General features: G+C 43.2%; 1 protein-coding gene across 2 annotated transcripts in view; it reads right to left on the reverse strand.

Annotated features, from left to right (window-relative positions):
* PARVB (parvin beta) overlaps positions 1 to 21,680 on the reverse strand; it is a gene marked incomplete at its 5' end in the record, with an annotated part of 55,143 nt that overhangs the window by 21,229 nt on the left and 12,234 nt on the right. The window contains 6 exons of one of the 2 annotated variants that reach the window (XM_082280332.1): positions 230 to 345; positions 703 to 843; positions 3,716 to 3,818; positions 10,355 to 10,425; positions 12,302 to 12,391; positions 14,762 to 14,885. In XM_082280332.1, coding sequence (XP_082136458.1) covers positions 230 to 345; positions 703 to 843; positions 3,716 to 3,818; positions 10,355 to 10,425; positions 12,302 to 12,391; positions 14,762 to 14,798 — 558 coding nt within the window. Of the gene's footprint in view, positions 1 to 229; positions 346 to 702; positions 844 to 3,715; positions 3,819 to 10,354; positions 10,426 to 12,301; positions 12,392 to 14,761; positions 14,886 to 21,680 lie in introns of those variants that run through there. The other variant, XM_082280331.1, reaches the window with a different exon arrangement.

Here is a 21,680-nt window from a genome sequence, read left to right on the forward strand (position 1 = left end):
CCAGACCGCGGGGCTGTCCCAAATGGGCTCCGGGATGCGCCTGATCACACAGCCCTGGGAAACCCTCGCTGAGCTCGCAGGGAGCAGCAGCCTGCTAGGCAGAGTCCAGCAGTTACTACACATGGGCATGGGACTCACTAAACAACTGGGACACATTTTCTAAATGACAAGAGATGGGAGGCCCAGGACTGCACAATCTGCTCTGTTCCTCCCAGGAGCTGGTACTCACCCGTACAACCACCACTTGCACTGACACATGCTCAGGCAGCCGGATGGGAGCTCGGAAATGCATTGCCAAAGCCACCAGAAGGTGAAGAATGGAAATCAGATTCTTGCCATGGATGGCTGCAGGGAACAAGGGAAATGAAGCAAGTAAAATGATACTGAGGCGTTATTTTAAACAAACAGCTCTGGGGGAAAAGGCAGTGACAAATGCTTTTGGTCAACACAGTCTTTTTATCTTTCTTCCTCTTTTTCCTGAATTAGTAAGGCCTACAATGTAACTTCACAGGTAGCAAAGCCTAGATTCAGCCCTTCCTTTAAGCTTAACTTACAACTCCAAACCCTCTCTGCTCAACACAGACAGGCAGACCCAAACACTTGCTTTTCACTGTGCTGGAGGATGCTGGAGAAAAGCGCTCTTATCAGACTTCCTAAGTGATAACAAACTTTCTAAGACAGAAAATATAACAGAGTCCTTACAGTCAACATTCCACTTGATTGTCCAGCCATGGGGTCGAAGTAAATCATGGACAGCTTCCAAGACCGTCTGCAACTTCTGCTTCTGACCAATTTCAGATTGTGTCACCTCTGCCACATTCAGTTTACGATCAGCCAATTTTTCTGCATTTGGAAAACAAACGAAATAAATAAATAAAAAGGACAGGCAAGACCAGATTAAACTGTGTGGGAATAACAAGCACAAACCACTGGAGTCCACTGGAACTTTTCTAGGAGAATTCTTTTCCTTGGAAGGAAAAATAGCTGGAAGTAAAACTTTCACCAGAGCATGTCAGTTCCAATAAAAATGTGACAAAACTGGTAAAGTCTAGCTGAACATGCTCATCAATCAGGTGTCAAAATATGTAACAACTTTCAGCTAGACATCAAGCTAGCAGCAATATAAATTATACCTCCCAATTTCTTTCACTGCAGAAAAGCATTTGGCACAACACAGCCTTCACTATGCAAGGAATCTGCAGAGGTGTACAGGACTTTTTTAAAAAGTTAGTTTAGGACAAAAAATTGGAAATATTTTGTGTGAACATTTACTTCAGCTTGATAAGCTTTATTTCAGGTTAGCTGAAGGTATGAATTTAAGCTAAAGCACATTTTGCATCCTCAAACCCTCAAGACTCATATGACCCAGGCAGTGGAACTAATTTAAAAAGTAAGTTGGTACAATCTTGTCATGTTGTTGACATTGTCACATCATAGTTGATTACTTCCAAAATGAAATCATGCAGGAAAATGTGTAAAATTCCACTACTAACATTTCAGTTCTGTTAACATAATATAATTATTTGTGGCCAAAGTTGTAGACAAGTCATTCTTCTCTTCCTCTGTATTGTGGCCCTTGCAAAAGAGACAGGAGCTAAAATTCTCTAAAAAAAGAAAGAGCAGGGAGCTGAGGAAGGTGGGGTAGAGCCCTCCAGCCATCAGAGCAATGAGAACAGCTGATCTCTGTTCTCTCTCCACACCCATGAAAAATGTGGCCAAACTCACTGTGCTGATCCGTCCAGGAGGTCAGGACAGGTTGGCCATATTCCAATTATACACTATTCCACTCATTAAAACAAAAAAACATGCTTCACCAAAACTGCTTTCACAAAATAAGGCGCTAAAGAATCTAAAGATTCTTCCAGAAATGTTTCAGAGTTGTCAAAACCTATCATTCCAATAATGGATATATTTCTGCTCTCAAGTTCAAGACATGCTTCTTCAGGATGTTTTATCCAGCTGAAGATATCTATTTATTTTTTCAAAGTGGCAGCAATATGAAAGTAGTCCAGTAAGCCAAAGAGAAAAGACTTGCAGGTTATCAACTAATAAATACTTTGACCATCCTTACTGTTTCTAGCAATCTAAAGTAGGGAAATTTTAATCAATATTATTTTATCAAGATTACCAAAACAAGCAAATTAATTTTTCAGTCCCATGTTAGGGCTTCTACCTATTCTCAGCCCAGGTTAGCTGACAGTCAGCAAACAAATTTATTTCCTTTCACACTGGAATCTTGTGTACCAAGCCATTTCAGCTTCTCTGAGTGGCACTACTTGTCCCTTGCTAAATTAACTAAACAAGGAGCTCCACCTCGATCAGTCATTTGCTAGCATCTTGTTTCAAACTGCTTCAACATAAGCCCAGCGACAAGCTGTTGTCCTTAGCGACACCCAAAAACAAGGGGTTATCAAGACAAAACACCTTTCACTCAAAAGGAATAGTTAACTACCACTTGAAGTTTAATTTCTCCAGGCTGAGCCCCTTTCCCAGCTCCCTCAGCCCCTCCTGCTGCTCCAGCCCCTTCCCCAGCTCCGTTCCCTTCCCTGGACACGCTCCAGCCCCTCAGTGTCTTACATACACACACCTGTAGGTACAACTAAGCACCTTCTAAATGTCTGCAGGCTTGAGGCTGGAGCCATGGCTCCACAGGGAGCATGAGGAAGCAGTGATACCTGAGACAGCTGCAGTGAAACCCACTGCCAGCTGCAGAAGCAGAGTTATGAAGCATGCTATGAACTATTGGATTCCAACAAATATTCCCCAGCTAAAATTACCTGTACAACGCTGATCTGCGCCACATTTGGAGGATCCTGGCTGCAGTCTAACCCACAAGTGTTAAAAGTACTCTTGTTTCATTCCTCAAGTTGTTATTTTGAGGGGTTTCAACTGCATGTGAAGCTAACTGCCATTAACCAATTTTAAGGCTTGTGGATGTTCATCCAGACACCTGTCATTTAAGGGGCACATGCAGAAAATCCAGCAAGTAGCACCCATCAGCACCAGGTCCTCCTGCCCCACTGTGACACACACCCCCCACAGCCCAGCCCACTCTTGAAAACACAGCACAAGTGAGCTGAGGGCAGTCTGGCTAGGAAACTGTGGATTTACATGAGACTGGAAGCCTCAAGCCTCCTTGTCGGCTGAAAGCGTCCCCATAAATCACTTCATTATCACAAGTCTTCTCCAATATGCTTCCTGCATCAACACACACATTGCAAAGATGGAAGGGGGCTGCAAAATCCCAAATTCTCAACTGAGTGTACCCCCTCATGTGTCATTCACACAGAAGTGCACATTTTGAGCACATACCTGCTGCCATGCATTCCCTTTTTCTCTTTTTCCCCCCCAAAATAATACTATCAGGACCTCAAAGCAGCTCTCAGCCCAACAGCTTTCAAAACCAAACCATACTGACAAAATTTTGCACTGCACAGCTTCTGCTTGGCACCATAAACACAAACCTCTTCACTCCTTTTCTGCCCTTATTTCAGCTGTCTGGACTACACTTAGTCCATAAAACAGATACCTAGGAATCATCTGGATTTCCTCCCCTCTCAGAAGGCAGCCTGAGGAGAACAGATGGAGAAGCTGAGGCTGCAGCTTTCAGTGAAATCAAGCATCTCCCTGAGACGTTGAGTTACTGCACAGACCTGCTGCTGTGTGCAGGAAGAGGTTAATTTTGGGCCCTTCCAGTTCTCTTGTGTGAACTCACCCAGCAGCTTTTGCAGCACCTGCCCATCATAAAGGTCCTCTTCAAGTTGTTTGACAATGATTCTCTCCTCCACCAGCACATCATTAATCCAGTCAATTAGAACCTGCAAGCACAGAAATAGGAGGCAAATATCTAAAATCAACTGAAGTATGTTCCTTTCGTTCAAGGCAGTAATCAGGAATATAAAATACGTGAAGTGCAAGCATATTTATGTATTTCCAAGTTGCAGAGATAAGACCTGAATGTAAAAAAAAATACAATAAAAGCATCTCATTGTCCCCTATTGTTTTTAATTCAGGTCTTCACAACAGGACAAGGCATTTTATCCCCAGCTATTGCAGAATACAAAAGTCCAGAATTAAGATCTTGGTCAAATGGGTCTGATAATCATTTTACAATTTTAACAGTTCCCATATGCTGACTACCATAACATAAAATCATTCAGTCACATGTGAAACAGGAATGAACATAAAGAACCTTTAAAAAGAAAAGGAACCGAACTAAGTTTTCCAGGTGCCAAAGATAATAATTTCCAAAGAGTTACAGGAAAACAAGCCTTGACTGAGGCTGGTAGTAGTGCTGTCCTCCAATTTATTACTTGGAAAATTAAATTGTTTTCACAAAAATAACACAGTTCTGTGGGAAGAGACACAATGTTAATTCCTCCTACGTCCTTGGTTCTATAAGAGAAGAGTATTGCCAATCACAGATGTGAAAAATCCATTAACCAGAGCCACCTAAAAACAATAAGCTTCATTTAAAGATTCTGCAGTCTTTAATTTGCATCATATAAAGTTGTGGATTCTTTAAATTTACTTTCTGCTTAGACCCCATATTTCTGCCTCTTCTTGGCAGCTGTGATGGCTGAGAAAGTTCTGGGGTTTGAATAAACAAGAGATGGTAAAACAAAAGCAAATGAAAACAATATATGCAGGCTTGCAGTGGAAAACACCCACCTTGGGAATCCTAGGGAACACAAGCATTTGAGTATGTTGGTCACAAGGACATTTAAGTTATTCAGCCTGGCTACTGATGTTCATTCAACCTAAAAACCTCAAGTAAATTTGGCTAGGCTTAGTGACCATGAAAAAGTTTACAATCCTAACATGAAATACTAATGCTTCATGTACCTCTAGTCGTATCTTTAGTGCTTCCAAAGCATGCTGAAAATATGCAGGGCTCAAAGTCAGCTCTAAAAATAGGGACAGCATGTAAGTGGCAAATTTTAGCCAAGTGATTTGGCAATTGCTCAATCCATGGAAAGCAAGGATCAGCATCAGTGCTCACCTGTGTTAATCACCTTTGCCCTCTAAGCTGCCCAGAGGGACTAAAACCACAATAAGAAAAATGACTCCTCCAAAGACCTGTCTTTGAAAATAAAGGATTTCTGATAAGTTATTCACTATTCAGTATCAGCAACTTGTGTCAGAAGTGTTCTTCCCTCACACATGAACAGAAAGAGGGGAGGTGATTGAAGAGACGTGGATACACAAGGATGAACTCGGCAGCAGCAGCATCACCCCCCTGCTCCCCTGTGACAAGTCAGCAAAGAATTACCACAGCTGGAAGCCAATGAGAAGCACAATATTATCTTTCACCTCAAAAACTTCACCAGTGACACAGAAAAACTAGTCCCAGATAACAAGACATCATCCAGAAAGAGATTTTCACTTAGATATCCGTAGAAAATCAACTGAAGAAACCAAAATCCTAAAAAGTTTAGATCTTCCATGAGATTTATAGAACAAACTTTCAAAAATTATCTGAAGCTCAGCTGAAAATATCATTAAATAATCAGATCCCATTACAGTCCCTATAAGAAGAGGTTGGACTTCAAGAAGACCTCAAAAGCTTTGTTAAAGGAAGACTCAGGATGCTAAACTATTTGAAACCATTAATAAACATTTTATTTTGTGTCCTGTGCTGAATGGTATTGAAGTCAGAATCTAGAAAATGCCAAGGATTTAAAATTAAAGAATAAAAGGCAGGATCCAACAACCCACTTCCAAGAGTACAGGTACACAGGAAACACAGGTATAGGGTCTTAAAAAAGGAAAATACTTACACTATGTGCTAATTAAATGTTTCACAAAAATTTAGCACTGAAAAACTACAGGCAAAAAAGCTACAAAAAAGAGACAAATTAAACAGGTCTAGCCATACTTGTTTTATGATTTTAATAGTTTAGTACCTCAATCAAAGAAAAACATCTCAAAGAATGTTCTAACTTCTCTACTATTCAGACTACAACTCCAGCTCCACTAGAAAAAATGAATTTGCAAAGTTAAAGAAACCAATCCAGGTGGGGTTTTTTAACAGCTGTTGAAGACTGGAAAGTACTGTAATTAAAATAATCCCAAGCCTTTCTTGATTTCTTGATTGTGTCTTAATTAGAAGCCTGGAAAAAAATTCAGCACAGATTTTTTTTTTTTTTTTTTAAACTTTTACAGAGGAAACACCATCAATTGCTTATTGAAACAAGCAATGTGCAGGAATCCTTTCTGACCCTGCTCATGGAAAGTCAGCTCTCTGCAGCTCTTTGTAATTTCTCCTTCATGAAAAGGCAGAAGCAGGAAAGATTCAATAACCTGAATGCCTGAAAATTCTAACAGCCTGACACAGGCACACAGGTGCTTGGAGGGAAGCAGACAAGAGCTTTTCCTATGCATGGAAAGATGCTTAACCTCGATCTGTCTGGTCTCACACTCCTCTATCCATTCCTTCATTCCTGTGCCTGCACTTCTTACAGCTGCAGCTCAGTATTGCAATTTGGGCTCATAAAAAGCTGCTTTTCTCTAGCCTTCTATAATATTTGGGGCTAGTAGTGTGGTTTTAAAAATTGAATATGATATTCTTATGTCCTCACAACCATGCCTGACATTTCATGCATATCTGCACTCCTCTAAAGCACTTTTGAACTGGGCCAAATGCTCAGACACAGACTTGTAGCTGTAAAAATTCAGAGGTCAAGGGCATAAGGACCCCAGAGTCAATGCTGTACAGCAGTGAAAAAAATGCAAAACAGCACAAAATACATGAACACATCTGGCACAATGGGAAAACAGGAAGCCCAGCCACCAAAAACAGCACAGAAAGAAAATCCTGGCTTCAATGACCCACTTCCCCTCAGCTTCTGGGAGAATTAGGAAGCAGAGATCAAAGGTATAAAACTGGCTTCAGGGCTGAGCATGAAAATTATTAGCAAAAATTCATATTCAGGCCTCTTGACTAAGCACTGGCATCCTGTAAGCAAGGGGAAGGCTTCTTGCTGCCAAAAGCAGATCTCAGAGCATTTAGGGAGCTTGGTTTCATCTCGTCACATGTGAGAAACCACATTCAAAGGACAGTGGCTTCATTTTGGTTTTCTCTTCACCTCAGTAAATCTAAAAAAGCCATAAAACCAGACACGGGAAAAGTTGGTATCTTCCAGGACAGTGAATGTTTTACTTTTCAGGCAGTGTTTAGAGCAGCAATGTTTGGATCTGCATAAAGTTTAGATGAATCTTTTAAAGGCTAGAAGTTGTTGCAGTTATAAGCCAATCTTACAGAAGTGCTTGAAGGAAGGAAAAGCACCTTACAACTGTGGCTTGCTGCCTTTTGTCAAGGCACTTTCAGATGGGACCCAATTCTTGCACACAGATGTTCTAAAATTTTGCATTCAATTAGCAGAAGCTCTTTTTCATATTCTTCCTACTGAAATACTGAAAATGAGCAAATATTGGACAATGAGTAAAATAAGCTCACATATTTCAGGCACTAGAAATGGAGCATTTTGTGAATACAATATTTATACGTACATATAAATAGAACCAGTAACTCATCTCTCTTTCCCTGAGCTGAATTTTCAGCTTTAGGTCTGTTCAGCCACATACCAAATTTTGATTACACACAGGGCAAATGAAGTGAGTTTAAAAAAGCTGCTGGCCACAGAGGGAATTGTGTTGAACACTTCATCCTGATAGATTGTAACTGTTTTTAGAAAACTGTCTATGGTAATAACAAACAACACTTCCAGGCATATTGTTTTTCATTTGGGCAAGAAGACTTAAAGCAGGTATTTTCACATCCCCAACTAAGCAGCCTTCAACAAGGAGTTTCTCTGTATATTTGCTTTACTAAGAGTGAGGAATGAGGCTTTTTGTTGTGTTTTTCATCTGCTGGTCTCTGTATTACCACAGTGCTGTGGTAGAGTCTGTCCCTCCAGAGTTACAAAGGCTCTGTCAAAATCACTTCCAAATGCCCAATCCACAATGCATACAATTCCTATGGCATGAGGTCAGCAGAAATTAAGCCAACATTTGGTGGAGACAAAGAGGTACTAAAGCAGCATCAGCAGCAGATATCTCTGCTGCTTCTTTGCACTGAGATCCATTTAGCCCACTGCATGTGACTGGCAGGACAGAAACACTCAGCATCAGTGATGGCAAACCATTGGCATGTCTAACTCTGGTGCTGAAAGAGATCTGGGCTGGCCCCAACGAAACTGAGTCTCTGCCAGCTTTGAAAAGGCATGAGGCTCTGCTGATGCTATTGGCACATTCTTCTCTGAAGGGAAAAAGAGAGAAAGAACCACTTGGAACTACAAAAACCTCCGTCTATTCAAGTTCCCACTCCTCACTAGTCCGTGGAGAGCTCTCTTTTCAGGCTCTGGGGGACAGACACTTTTCTGCTGGCTGGGTTTCTAAAGCACAGCAATTCTCATCCAGCACTGGGGCTTTGGAAAATGCCATTAACCACCAAAGAACAGAAAATGAGGAATAAATTACTCTTTTTTTTTTTTTTTTGCATTATCCAAGCTCTGTAGTATAAAATAAGTTTTGCCAACATAATTCAAACCTCTCCCTGGCTTACAGGTTCACACCAAGAGAGTGTGAGCTCACACCAGCGCTGCTGAATCTCTGTAAAAACTCTAACTGCTGAGAGGTATGCAAGTTGTTAGCAATTAGCTAAATTACACAGGCACTCCACAGAACACATCTCTCCTTTGAGGATGATCCCAAGGAAACAATCTCCAGTTCCATGCTGCTCCCTGCACCAGGTCATCCCATTCCATTGGGACCTCTCTCCTTGTGCAAGTGTAAACTGGCCTAGTGACCCTGAACCTGATTCTGCAATGCACTTAAACATATCCTCGAGTGCTGTTCTGGCCCTGATTTTCATTCCTCCTGGAGGTTCTCAGGTTTTTAATCTGAAAGAATATAACCTTGCTGGACTATGACATCGAGGGAAGACTCAAACTTGTTAAACTCAGCAGGACAATTCACAATTTAAAAGCAATTGCAGTTTCAGTATCAAGTCTCCTGAATCACAGAGTACATCTGGTTCCTCCACTGCAGAGACTCTTGTTCAGCTGATAATATCACTGCTCCAGTAGCAGAGAAACCACATTACATTCTGAGAGGGTGATGCAAGACCACTGCACCTTGGAGAGAATTAATGGATTTAGGTACCAACAAAGAAAGAATGTGCAGCCACTTAATTTAAAACCACAACATAATCCCGGCGAATTAGAACAACAGAAATTTGAGCACAGCTCCTTGCTAAACTCAGCCTGATGTGGTTTTGTGATGCTAGGCACGTTATTGTAGTGGTAATAACAGATCACTGGGCTTGTTTTAAAGATGTAGCAGGTGAGCAGTTTGCTGAGGCACTCACTGAAACTGTTCACTTTGGGGAAGCAGCCAGGGTGCATTAGGTTTCCAGCAGGGAATATGCCCCAGCTCAGCCCCCTCTCTGTATACGGTATGCGCTATCCAAAGTTTTCATATCCACACAGACAGAGCTGTACTGTCGTTTCCAAGAAACATTATTTCTACAATTCTTTTAAAGAAATAAAGGGAAAGTGTAGTGGGAAGTATAACAGCAGCACAAATACCTTTTTGAAAGAGAGCACACTTTTTCAGGCTTGCCATCCCTTCTCCTCCTGCTTGAGCTTGCACCATGTTAATCCCAACAACTTTCTGCATATAAAAGGTTCTCCTAAACACAAGTCCTTCAAGATCAAGTCCTCTGTCATGCCAGGCAGGAACTACGGGCACTGCTGAGTCAGGAAGTCTCATTTAACATCAGCACATCTGGGCACACCTTACCAACCCCTTGGGCAGGTGTGTCCAGTGACGAGACAGACTCAGAACTACCGGTCCCTGACCCAGCACACAGGTAAAAACTGAGAGCAGAATGCAGGGCAAGAAGAACCTCAGTTCCAACTTTCCCATGACACAAGACGTCCCCTCCTTGTCCCCTAACATTTCAGTGCTACTTTTTCTTCTCCTGAAACCTCACTAATGTTTTCCAAAGCTCCTTCCCAGCTTTCACAAACAGAAGGAACCTACATTTTGTGTGCAGGGACTGCAGACAGACCCAAGCCAAGCACTGATCCTTGCTGTGATCATCACAAGGATAGAAATGGACAATGGAGCTCTACTCCACTACTCCACAAGCACCTGATATTCAGCCTTTCCTTGTCCCTCTCACTGTTGCTTTTAGCCTTACCTTGTTGTTGACCTTCATCTCAGTTTTCACAGCTGTTTTCCAGTAACAAGTTGCTATTCCTCAACTGTGTTCTTGGGTGACCAGCTTATAAATTACTCCAGCTCACTAGTTAAAAGATTTGAAGAAGGACAAAAATTTATTTCCTACCTTGATCAGTTCCTTGAACTTGGGGTCTTCTTTTGAGTTAGGATCGATCATAGTGCGTTCCTCATTCTCCTCTGTTCAAGTAAAAGGGGAAACCTTAGCAAGATCCACTTCAAATGCGCACTGCTGAAACTGCAACAACTCCTGACCATGAAGGGGCTTGTCAGCTGATCGAGAAATGGCAGTGCCTACTCACCCTCTTAGCCAGGGTATGTCCCATGACCCAAGTGTCAGGCAATTTTAGAGACACACAGAAAGATAACACAGCCCCACTTCCCTAAACCAGGATTGTTTTCACTGACCTTCCCCTGCTCGGGCCCTGCCATATGTAGAGTGCTTCAGGAAAATCCCTGTCCTCATATGAGGCATGTTCATATTAACACACCAAAAACCCCAGTGGGCTACTTTTCTCCTCCTCCTCAGTTTGTGCTTAACTTCTGTTTGAAAACACCTGTCCCAAATTACAGAACCTGGAAGAATATGATGAGCTTAATGCACTACACTCAGTGCAGCTCTGAGATTTGGGCTGAGAGTTTGTGCCTCCACCCTCTGGTTTCCTCAGAACTTGGTCACACGTGCGCTCCTGAGTGCAGGAACTCCTTAACCTTCGGTTAGGCTTAAGAGATAAAATTATCCTGCCTTGTATCAGCTGTACTGGTGCATGGGGGAAGAACATATAAGAGACTTCCCAGGTGTAAAGTCTTCTATTTCTTCTGCTGATGAGATGAAGATGTGTGAGAAGTGCTCTCTAACGGCCAGAAGGCAGGCCATATGCAATCCTATTTTACTACTGATTGCTCAATTCTTTCTATCAGGACAACAAAGGAGGGGTTTTGGTATGACCACTGGTCAGGCCATTGTCACACTGCTCAGTGTGACCTGGCAGTGACCAGCCTACAGTGACTTTCCACTGCAGTGCCCGACTTCACTGCTGTCAGACAGGAAACATGGCACATCCTGGACACAAGACTGACTACACACTATTTAATAACCAGTATCTAACTGCTTACCTTAGTCTTCACCCACAGATTTGGGGTCAATATTTTCCAGGGCTCTTCATTATTATTAAAAAACAAAAATAAGACCATGCTGTCTGAACACACTCAAAAAATTTCCATAAACCAATGAAAAAACCATGAATTCTTTTGCTGCTTTCCCCCTCCGTTCCTTTAGTTCCTCATTACTGCCTAGGGTGAGTCAGGCAGTCCATCATAAGGAAGTGACACCCACTACACACCCAAAACACTAACCCCGAGCAGGACTTGACCCATAACGGTACACGATTCACCACAGAACTTGGTTAACATTCACTGGTGATCATGTCTTTGCAGGCCAGGCCTTCAGCAGTAGTCCTGCATCTCCTAAAGGCATCCACAGCTTTACTGGTATCCAGAAGAAAATCACTGGAGACACTCCTGATCCAGACATATCGACACAGAGCAACCAACACTTTGCCTACATCTTAGAAAAAAAGTACTCTGCATTTCCTTCTACTCTCCTAATCAGAAAATCCAAATGACTAACACTTTTCTGGTTTTAATTTGCTGCTTTATTATTTGTCTTGATGTTTGATTTACAGTTTCATAATTAGCTTGCTTCAGCTAATTCTGTAGATTAAGAGACATAAGGCCAGGACAGACAAAAGCAGTTTATTTCAACAAGTTTTAAACCCTTTTTGCTATTAAATTATGCTGTTGCTCTTGTAGGGACTCAGGGAGGAAATGGGGATGGACATGGGAGAGAGTCCATAAACCACCTTGCTTGGCACTGCTTTTCAAACTCCATTTAGCCTTTCTAATTTCTAGTCTACAAGTACCATGCAACCTTTTTCCATTGTCACTTCCAATCCCCTCACTTCCAGCTGGGCAACCTGCATTCAGCAGTGAAGCCCTGATGTGGGGGCCAGAGTGGCCCCCTTCACAAACCATCTCTGCAGCATGAAAACTTTACCTAATAGTGTGTCTTCTGGATGGATGTCCACGGTGCTTGGGTTCATCGGCGCATTGATGGCATTTTTACCTTCTTCTTGGAGGTCACTCACTGGATAGAAGAAAAAAACCAAAAAGAGTGTAATAAATGCACAGTTGGTGTCTATGTAGGGCTTGGGGACGGTGTTCATAATAAGAGACAACATCTGGTAGATCCATTTCAGAACAGGACCACAGTTTATGGCATGAAGAAGCGCAGCCACAGTGGAAAATAAAATTGAAGTAGCATCCTTTCATAGCTTCCTATTAAACAGAGCTACCACACAAGTGGCTGGAAAATTTTAGCAAGAAACCCAATTCTGTGGTAAGAACAAGCTGAGAGTGCTTGTTTCTACAGAAGGAAGGGGTGGGAGCTTTGCCTGCAGGATGGCCCCAACCTAGAGCAGACATCACAGTGTGAAAACAAACCCCTTTTCTGACAGCATGACCACCACTCATCACCCCCCTTTGTAACAGCAGAACAGGAGGAACTGCAACTTGCTACTGGCCTTATTAAATCCTCAGAGAATCCCAGGGAGACCTACCAAATAAAGATGAAAAGGTATTTAATTCCAGCGTTGCCACTTGATAGAATAGATGTGCCATGATCTGGTGAACACAAATATGATTTTTTTTTTTTTTTTTTTTTTTTAAATTTCAAGCTCATTTTAAACTTACAACTCTCCTTTGGGAAAGTCAGTAAAGCATACTTCATAAATAAAATGGATGTTAAAATACTTCCCTGCATCCTGCCATATGGAAGGAACTAAACTTGAGGACAAATACTGAAGAGTCCTTCAGTGTTTTCACAGAGCTTGACAGTAAGAAAAGCACCAGCACTGCTGTAACACTTCCACACCCTCCAAGGCACATCTCCCCTTAAGCTCAGATAACATTTGTTTTAAGGTGTGATATTGAACTAGATGGATATGAATTAGGAGATCCAAAAGCCCCATCTTTTCAGTGACAGTTCTGTGTAAGCATGAACTAAAATGACTTGTGGCAGCATTTGCAGTAGTGCAATCTCCTTTGAGAAGGGTCCAAGTCCCACACTCCTTTCAGAGAAAAGCAAGAATTTCCAAATACATAAGGTTTGCTAAGCAAACTTTTCTCAGGAAAGAAAAGAAGGAACAGTTAAATAATGGTCACAGTATCCCTTCAAGCTCTCCCCTTCCAGAGCAGTCACTATTCCCCTTTCCCACTGGAAAAACAAACCACAGGCTTGTCATTTGCATGCAGTCTGAGAAGGTTACAAAATCCTGCATCAGAACTCGCTGTTTTCCTGCCTAATAGAAGTGGAAAAGACAGAGATTTTACTGCCACAGAGGAGGGCAGGGAAGAAGAATACACTGCAATCCCCACTCCTTCCCTCACAGAAAACTGGAACAGGTGCTTAAGACAAGTTCACACATTTCTTAATTGCAGTCCCAAGAGCTTACTTAATTCTGGTTCACAGCATGATACTGAACACCACTAAAATCCTCATCATGAAATGCAAGCAGCAAACCCCAGTCTCGTATTATGATACCTGATGGTAACCTCCTGAATGAAGATGCTGGTAAATAACTTAAAGTACCCCTTTTCTGCATTCCTTCTCATTTTCTTGAAAATGTCCACAAACAAAAAAGTCAGGGAGCAAGAAGGCCTCATGGAGCAGATCAAATCAGCTCTAACAACCCTTACCCAGCCCTGTTTGCATTGCTCCAAACTAGAGCTTTCTCACCCCAACAACTCCTACACTGTGATGCCACCAGGAGGCACAAGACAATTAATGTGGAAACTGAAGTTCGATTTTTAAAACTGTTCGAGGACTGTAAGTGCCCAAACTTCAGTTAAGTCAGACTTATTTAGGAACTACCAGCCTTATTTCTAGATGTAGCACTCTTCATTATCACAGCTGTGCTGTCATTCTGGGAATGCCAAGTATTCAGAAAGTTCAGGGCATCGCTGTTCCCAATGCTCTGCAAATGCAGAGGAGAGCTGCTACGTTCCTCTGGGCAGTGAATGCATGGCACAGTGTATGCATATGAACAAAATGATGCCAGAATACTTTTAAATGCAGCTAAATCAGATTTATTCCCAGAAGCTCAAATAAGGTGATGCATGTACTCTTTTATTTTAATATAAAAATTATCATCTCTACTCTTCCTAACAAAAATACCTTGTCTCTGAGCAATTTACCAAAATGAAAGAAAACATTCATGCAAATTTGTGTATTAAGCCCCCATCCCTCATGCCATGAAGAACCACATAAAACCTTTGTGCTTGTCTTCAGACCTTGTGTAGCTGTGCCAGATCCCATGGGACCAAAACACCCTCTCCTACCTCTGCCAGCAAAGCAAGGCTCTGCCAGCAGAAAGCTTCCCGAAGCTGCCTCCCAGGGAGAGCCCAGCACACCAGGTCCTCATGAAGAGATTCCTGCTACAAAGGAAGTGTTTCCTACCTCCTTTTTTGCGCCTCTTACACAGCAGTCCGGCCATCCCAGCCCCAGCAGCGCAGACAGGAGAAGCCCATGGGGTGTCTGAGCGCTGACGGAGTGGCAGAAACTGGATAAGGGACTGCCACCTCCAGACTGCCAGACCCCCCCTAATTTGGGCACGGTGACACAGGAGTAGGCACTAAGATCAGCTCCCAGCTGCTGGGGACAGGGGGCCAGGAGGGAGGACACAGCACTTGGCCGTGGTCCCAGCCAGAATCCCTCCCTGTCCCAAGAGAGCCAAGCGCCTGCCTTGACCCACCCTGGCTGCCTAAGAGCAGGCACCTCCAGGATGGTATTCTCTGTGCATGGAGCTTCCCAAGAAAGCCACCTGCACCCTCTGGTGAAGGCACAGCTGGGTTTCCACAGCTTGCCCAAAGGAACACACAGGTTCACAGAGGCAGCATGCAGACAGGGACCTGCACTCAGGAACATGAACGTGCCAGGGCATTCCCCTCACCTGCAGCACTCCAGAAACCTTTCACACTGTGCTAGAACAAATGCTGAGGACTTTTTCCCTGCTCACTGCCCCCAGTATTTACTTATCACTGCTGAGCAAAGAAACAGAAGCAGGAACAGGAAACAGAGCCACAATGCTGGAAAGAAAAGAGAACCCACAAATGAGCAAGGAGAGGCAGTTAATAGTCAGGATGGAGCAACAGGTACATTTCTGAGAAGAACCTGGCAGGTATTTTAATGCAAATTTACAACAAAGAATGGCTTTCAGCCCATGCTTTCACAAACCCAAAGGTACTGTACAAGATTATGGATATTAACAGATTGGCAAGTGCCAACCTCCTTGACTTGGTACCAGCAGCAGTGGTTTTGCTGTGAGGTTTATACCAGAGCCATCCATGCAAGAGGCATTTGACTGGCAGAGCAGAGCTGTGCTTGTACAACGAGTTATAGTCATGGCAGATCCCACATAAGGTATTACTGCTCCTTCTCTGCCCAGTCACAGGGCTCCTTTCCCCTTCCCCTCCTCACAGGGAACTCCTTTCCCCGTGGTGATGGCGCAGTTCTTTTGCTCCCTACCTGAGAGTGGGGTAAAACACCTTTCTCTAAAGCCTGATTATTCCATTTCAGAGACCAGTCACGGCAAACCTGCAGCAGGGGAAGGCAGGAAGGGGTAGGACATTGAGAACAGGCTGAAGGAGCATTGCTTAGTCCAGGTTGGCTTTCAGCAAAAACCATATGTTTTCCCCTGAAGTAGAAATTTAAATCCACATGTAAAAGGTCACTTCTTTACCAGTCCCCAAAAGCAGCAAGGTTTCCTGGCAGCCCTGCAATATTTTGACAATCTCTTGGCAGTGTCAGCAGTCAACATGATTAAGTCACATTGGAAGCTGTGCTGGCCTTTCAAACAGATTAATAGAATGAGCAGATCACACACACACACAACACAGCACTGTGTCTGTAAGCTGGGCAGGCTGTCCCAGAGCATGGGATTACAGGCAAACTGCACACAGCACAAGCCGTTAGCTGCAGAAAGTTGGAAGTGCCACCTGAGCTGTCAAAGATTTCTCAAAGGCCAAGTGATGGCCTTTAAAGTCAGCAGGAGCACTATTAAAAAAAAAAAAAAAAAAAAAGGAGAGATGCCCCAGCTTTCTCCTTTTTTAAAAAAGAGAAAACTGGTATCAGCAGCTTTCTACCTTCACTCTTAATAATTTTTAGTGTAATTTTAAAAGGTATCAATAACAGCACAGTTCACTTCAATCTCTGCCATTTGCAGCCTTGTTATTAAAAAACTGACCACAAGCCCCTGCATCTTACAAAAACAGATGGTAAATGCTGCTTAATTTTAGCTCTGGTTATTTCTGACTGCAAGGCCGAATCCCACCCTGCAGAAAGGAGCAGCTGCTGTGACACTGATCCTGAGCTCCTGTGCTTTTCTTTGCATTCAGCCAGTGCCCAGCGCTGCCTGACCACAACTTTTACATGATGCACTTCCACCTCATGATGCAATCCTAACTTTGGAAGCTGTCAGGCTGCTTTGCTGTCCTTGGCTCCACTGCAGAAGATCCCTTCAGGTAACTTTGTCCTCCTCTCTGGTAGGAGCAGCACATGGACAGCAAACATGCAATGCCCAGGAAGCTCCCTTCCTGCCCCCAAATTCCTACTGCTTCCCAAGTTTCCTTCTTCTCACCAGAGCCAAACTGTGAGCAGCTGCACTTTTTCAGACAGTGACTCACCTGCCTGCTACTCATATCCTTATAGTCCAGAACACCACGTGCAAAATAGAAAGCCCACATTCAAGACCATTCTTAGCCCTTTCAGACCAGTGACACAACCCTCATTCACTCACATCTCAGATGAGAATGGGGATACAGGACAAATCCCCTTAGTCAAGCAGCAAACCCTTGCATAAAAGATCAGGTATCAGCTGGAGCTCCCACTTTCCATGGGAGAAGTCAGACCAGAGGGCAACAAGTCCCTGAAGACTCTGCAGTGCCGACCTCTTAACTCGCTCCTCTGCCTATCACAGGCCAACGCAGGCAGCCATGCACACAACAAATTTCCATCTGACAACTAAAATTCTCACAAAAAGTCATCCTCATAACTGCAAGCTTTCTAGGCACATTTAACAAAAGGCACGTTGAATAAATCTCACAATTTCTAAAAAAAACCTGATAAGCAGAAAGGTTTCAAAACCAGGCCCAAACATGCTGTTACACTGCACTCTTTTTCTAGAGACGAACCACACACAGCTCAGTCTGCTACTGCATTACTCATCACTGCACATTTACAAAAGGCTCTCCGATCTTTTGGTAGAGGCTGCGGGAGAAAGACAAAGCAGCCATTAACTATAACAGAGAATTAATAATCCCAGGCAGATCAAAGGCAAAGACTTGACCAAATCCACATAAAAGCACTGTATCAAGGGACTGCATTCAAAGCAGAACTGTGGTAATAAAGCAAATTATTTATACGCCTCAGCAGACAAGGCACTCACAATGGCCAGACTCTGGTACATAAAGAAATGGAAAGATGTATAAAAAAAAGGGGAAAAGCAAAACCAAAGGCAACTTTTAGGAAAGGGCTGTAATAACGCTTTTGGTTTAGTTGCAAAGACCAGGCCACACTTGCTTAAATGGATGTGTTAAAATTTACACAGGTAAGTGGTCTATTCTGTGACTGCCAGAACAGAGATCTCCCCTTTATTTTTGCCAAAGGTAAAATATGTATCTAGCATGGTAACAGCATATTCAACACTTGAGCCAGCCGGAAATGTTTACGAGAAGCTTGGGCTCTGTTTTGTTTGCGAGGGTGAAATACTGCTTTTGCATTTTCACAAATGAGAATGTTCTTATCTTTCTAGGGAGTTGTTTGGGGGGTGTCTGTGAAAAGAGGATTTCCATTTTTTGGCAGTGACCCCTGTGATGAGATAGCCAGTATTAACACAGCTTCAGCTGTCCTGGCCTAGCCCTGCACACGTACCAGCACTGCTGAAAAGAGGCAGGATGGGAACAGGCAGAGATGCAGCATCTTAGGAGAGAGAAGCACTAAACAGAGAGCAGTGGCCATAAGAGGCTTTCAGCATTTGCAGCACTGGAAACTAAACACCAAAGCAATCAACAGCTCTAACACCCACTTACTAACACTGAACTGGGAATCCTTCAAAATTGGTTCCGCCAGGCATTAAAGCAAGATCCAGACTTTGACAGAACATACAGAGAGCTATGGAACTAAAGCTGAAAGTCAAACATGGGATTCATCCTTTTGCTGTTTCTCATTTCTTTCATTATTGCCCTAAGCCAGTTACGTTGCTGTCTTCATCAGGCACGGATCCATCACGGCAAAGAGGCACTCAGACTTCATCTTGAGCCCCACCTGCCACTCACCCCTTCCTTTTGTGGGCATTAGTGGTTCCAGAAGCCACATTATGTCACAGAGCGAGGAAACTGTGTGTCTGAAAACTAGCCAGATAAGAAAAGGAAAAAAAAGTGAATTTTCACTGTGTGGACACACAAGCAATAATGCTGGGCAAAATTAATTAAAAGAGCCAACCAAAAAGACTCAAACAAACAAAACAAAAACCAACCAAACAAAAAATAAACAAACAAAAAAACCTTCACCCCCAACCAGCAGAAATACAAGTGCGGACAAGAATGGTGCTTTAAAGTATTTGTAAAGTTACACTTAAAAAGGTAATAGATGGACAACTGATAGGATACAAGAGCAGATTACTGACCTGCTGACCTAGTCAGCTCTGCCTCAGTCTCCCTGCATTGCCCTTACAGTGGCAATCCCACAGCTTGAAAATGGCACAGCTTTTTCGTCACCTTTTCTCGTGCCTGAGAGGTATAAGTACATTTTTAAGCAGCGACCAGCAAACAGTTCTGACATTCTGTTCTCCCTGCCTGAAATGGAGCAACACTCCCCTCCTCTAAAGTACCTACCCCTTACCCAGCTCTCCTAAGCACTAACATCACACCACAGCTACACAGCTTCTACACTCCAGGACATGCACTTGCTTTGTCCTAAACAGATTGCTTCAATCCCAAAATTTTTGACTGGGAAAAGCCAGGCAAGAACTGAAACTTGAGAGAACCCTAAAAGCGGCCAGGGAAAGCTACACTCCTCCCTCTGCACACAAACTCCACTTGAAAATGGGGAGAACGTACTTTCTCAGCCTCCCCCAGGCACAACTCCCTCCCTACACAGAAAGGGTCATTTCTCCCCACAAAGTAATGGTGGAGGGTTATGTTCTCCTAAGGACACTGCATGAGTACCAGAACAACTTCCAGCTGAAAGGAGGATGTGGAGTCAAACCTGACATATGAAAGTAGAGGGAAAGACAAAGTCTGGTAAGAAAAGGACTTTGGGCTTGTGTCCACTCCGAGTAGAAAACCTTCAAGGCCTTTTCAATTTACTGCCATCCATTCTCCATGAAATACTGTGTTCTTCTAGAAAGTCCTTAGTGCTCTCTCAGGCTTTGGTGTACTCCCACAAGCAAAGCTGATGAGCACAAGCAGGTAAAGGAACAGCACCTTCATGTCTAGGAACTCAGCCCAAGATCCCAAAGGAAGCAGGTTGATTTCCACAAGATGCCAAGCACCAACAGGCTCCTTTAGCCAAAAGCAACTTCAGAAACCAGAATCAACTCACTGCTTAAGGTATCCATATTTAATGGGTCCAGTGAAAGCAAACCACCAAGGGAGGGAGAGCAGAAGCTGTCAGAAGCAGAGCTAACAGCACTACTCTGGAAGAAAGACACCCAATCCATTCATTCAACTCTTGTCTTCTGCACCACGAAGAAATCTGAGAGAAAACAGCACTTCAGTTTACACCCTCCTACAAGCTCTACCTCTGGATCCCACACACACATCTAACCCTGCAAACTTTATCAAGCAGAACACTCAGCTTCAAAGAAAGTCACTACTGCAGCTCAGGCTAGCACATTTTACAAGTGACCAGCTTTCCATTCCTCCACCAGCTTCCTTCCCCCTCCTCCACATGGTTTGACATTTCATTTGTAGGTAGATATGTGAATGAACCCCCCTTAGTTATCTGCCCAAACCACTTTTACCTGCCTCGGCCTCCTGCTCTCCCCCTATCCTTCACACAAAGGATGAACAGGTCACCACCACCACCACCACAAGTAATCTACTGTGCAAATATGAGAACATTTTATGCTGCTCACTCTTCTGGACATGTCACGAGAAGTACAGAGTAACAGACTCACTTCTGAAGGCCCTGATGGCAGGTGAGCAGCAGCAGCAGAAAGGCTCCGTCTTCCACAGCTGACAGCACAGAGCACAGCAGCCAAACTTCAAGGGAATGGAAGGGAGGCTACAGATACTACTTGCATTTCAAAAAAAGCAACTATTTTGCTCGTGCAACATGATTCTACAGGAAGAACGAGCCAAGATAAATGGTTCTGCCGACCACAAAAAGTGTACATGCTTCATTGCTGCAGCTGCCCAAATGTCACCCAAAAAGACAAGGAAAACCCTGAAAAACACTCACATACAGCAACTCCATTTGCAACACACACATTGGGAGTTTGGGACAGGCCATGCTCCAAACTAGAAGCTTTACCCTGAACACTCAACACACAGTTTCCAGTGTACCATATCCCAAGGTTGGTCATGCCCAGCTCTACCCTTCCTGTGTCCTACCTGCACTCAGGGCAGTAAGGCAGTGTATTAAAACTGAGATGAAAATCTGTGGAAGTAAATGCTATAAAATGTAGGGAGTTTTTCTCAATGGTTTCCAGACATGTCATATGGGGAAATTATTTTACTTGTTGCTTTGAGCATCAGAGGAGCCTGTCAAGACAAGCACTTCAGTGAAAAGCACTACAGACATCACAGTGAAAGTCTGGAACTCAGACCCCACAGTCAGATAAATGCCAGTCCGTGAAGGGAAGGTACAGTGGACATAGTGGCTGCCATAAAAGCATTTAAATCTTTAACTCTGCCAGGTAAGAAATAAGAAGTAGGAAATAGACATTTAAGTAAGAAATTAAAGTAAGAAACATTATTTAAGTAAGAAATAGACACCAGCATTTCCTAATGGAGCTGCTGCAGACTGTGTAGAAAGAGTGGGGCCCTCCAACTGACTTTCCAGTCCAGTCTCCCAAGCACAGCCCTCAAGGGATATCAAAATGCAATCATGAAACAAGAGCCAGCCAAAGAATCAAATCAAAACAAGTCCAAAGCACAAGAAAACATCACATTTCATAAAGTATCAAAAAGACTTGCAGCTGTTATTATTCATAGTCAGCACACTGACGTTTTACAGGATTTGCAGTTCTAGCTTTCTGTGGTCTCTTTTAAAGCCTTTGCCCTGGTAATGCCAGGTCCTGTGAGCTAGAAAAGGTGGTGTCTCAGTGATGCTAGATGTCTTAAAGACTTTCAAGCTCAGTTACAGGTCAGTCCCA

Source organism: Coloeus monedula (genome assembly GCF_965178545.1).
Source record: "Coloeus monedula genome assembly, chromosome: 4".
NCBI lineage: Eukaryota > Metazoa > Chordata > Aves > Passeriformes > Corvidae > Coloeus > Coloeus monedula.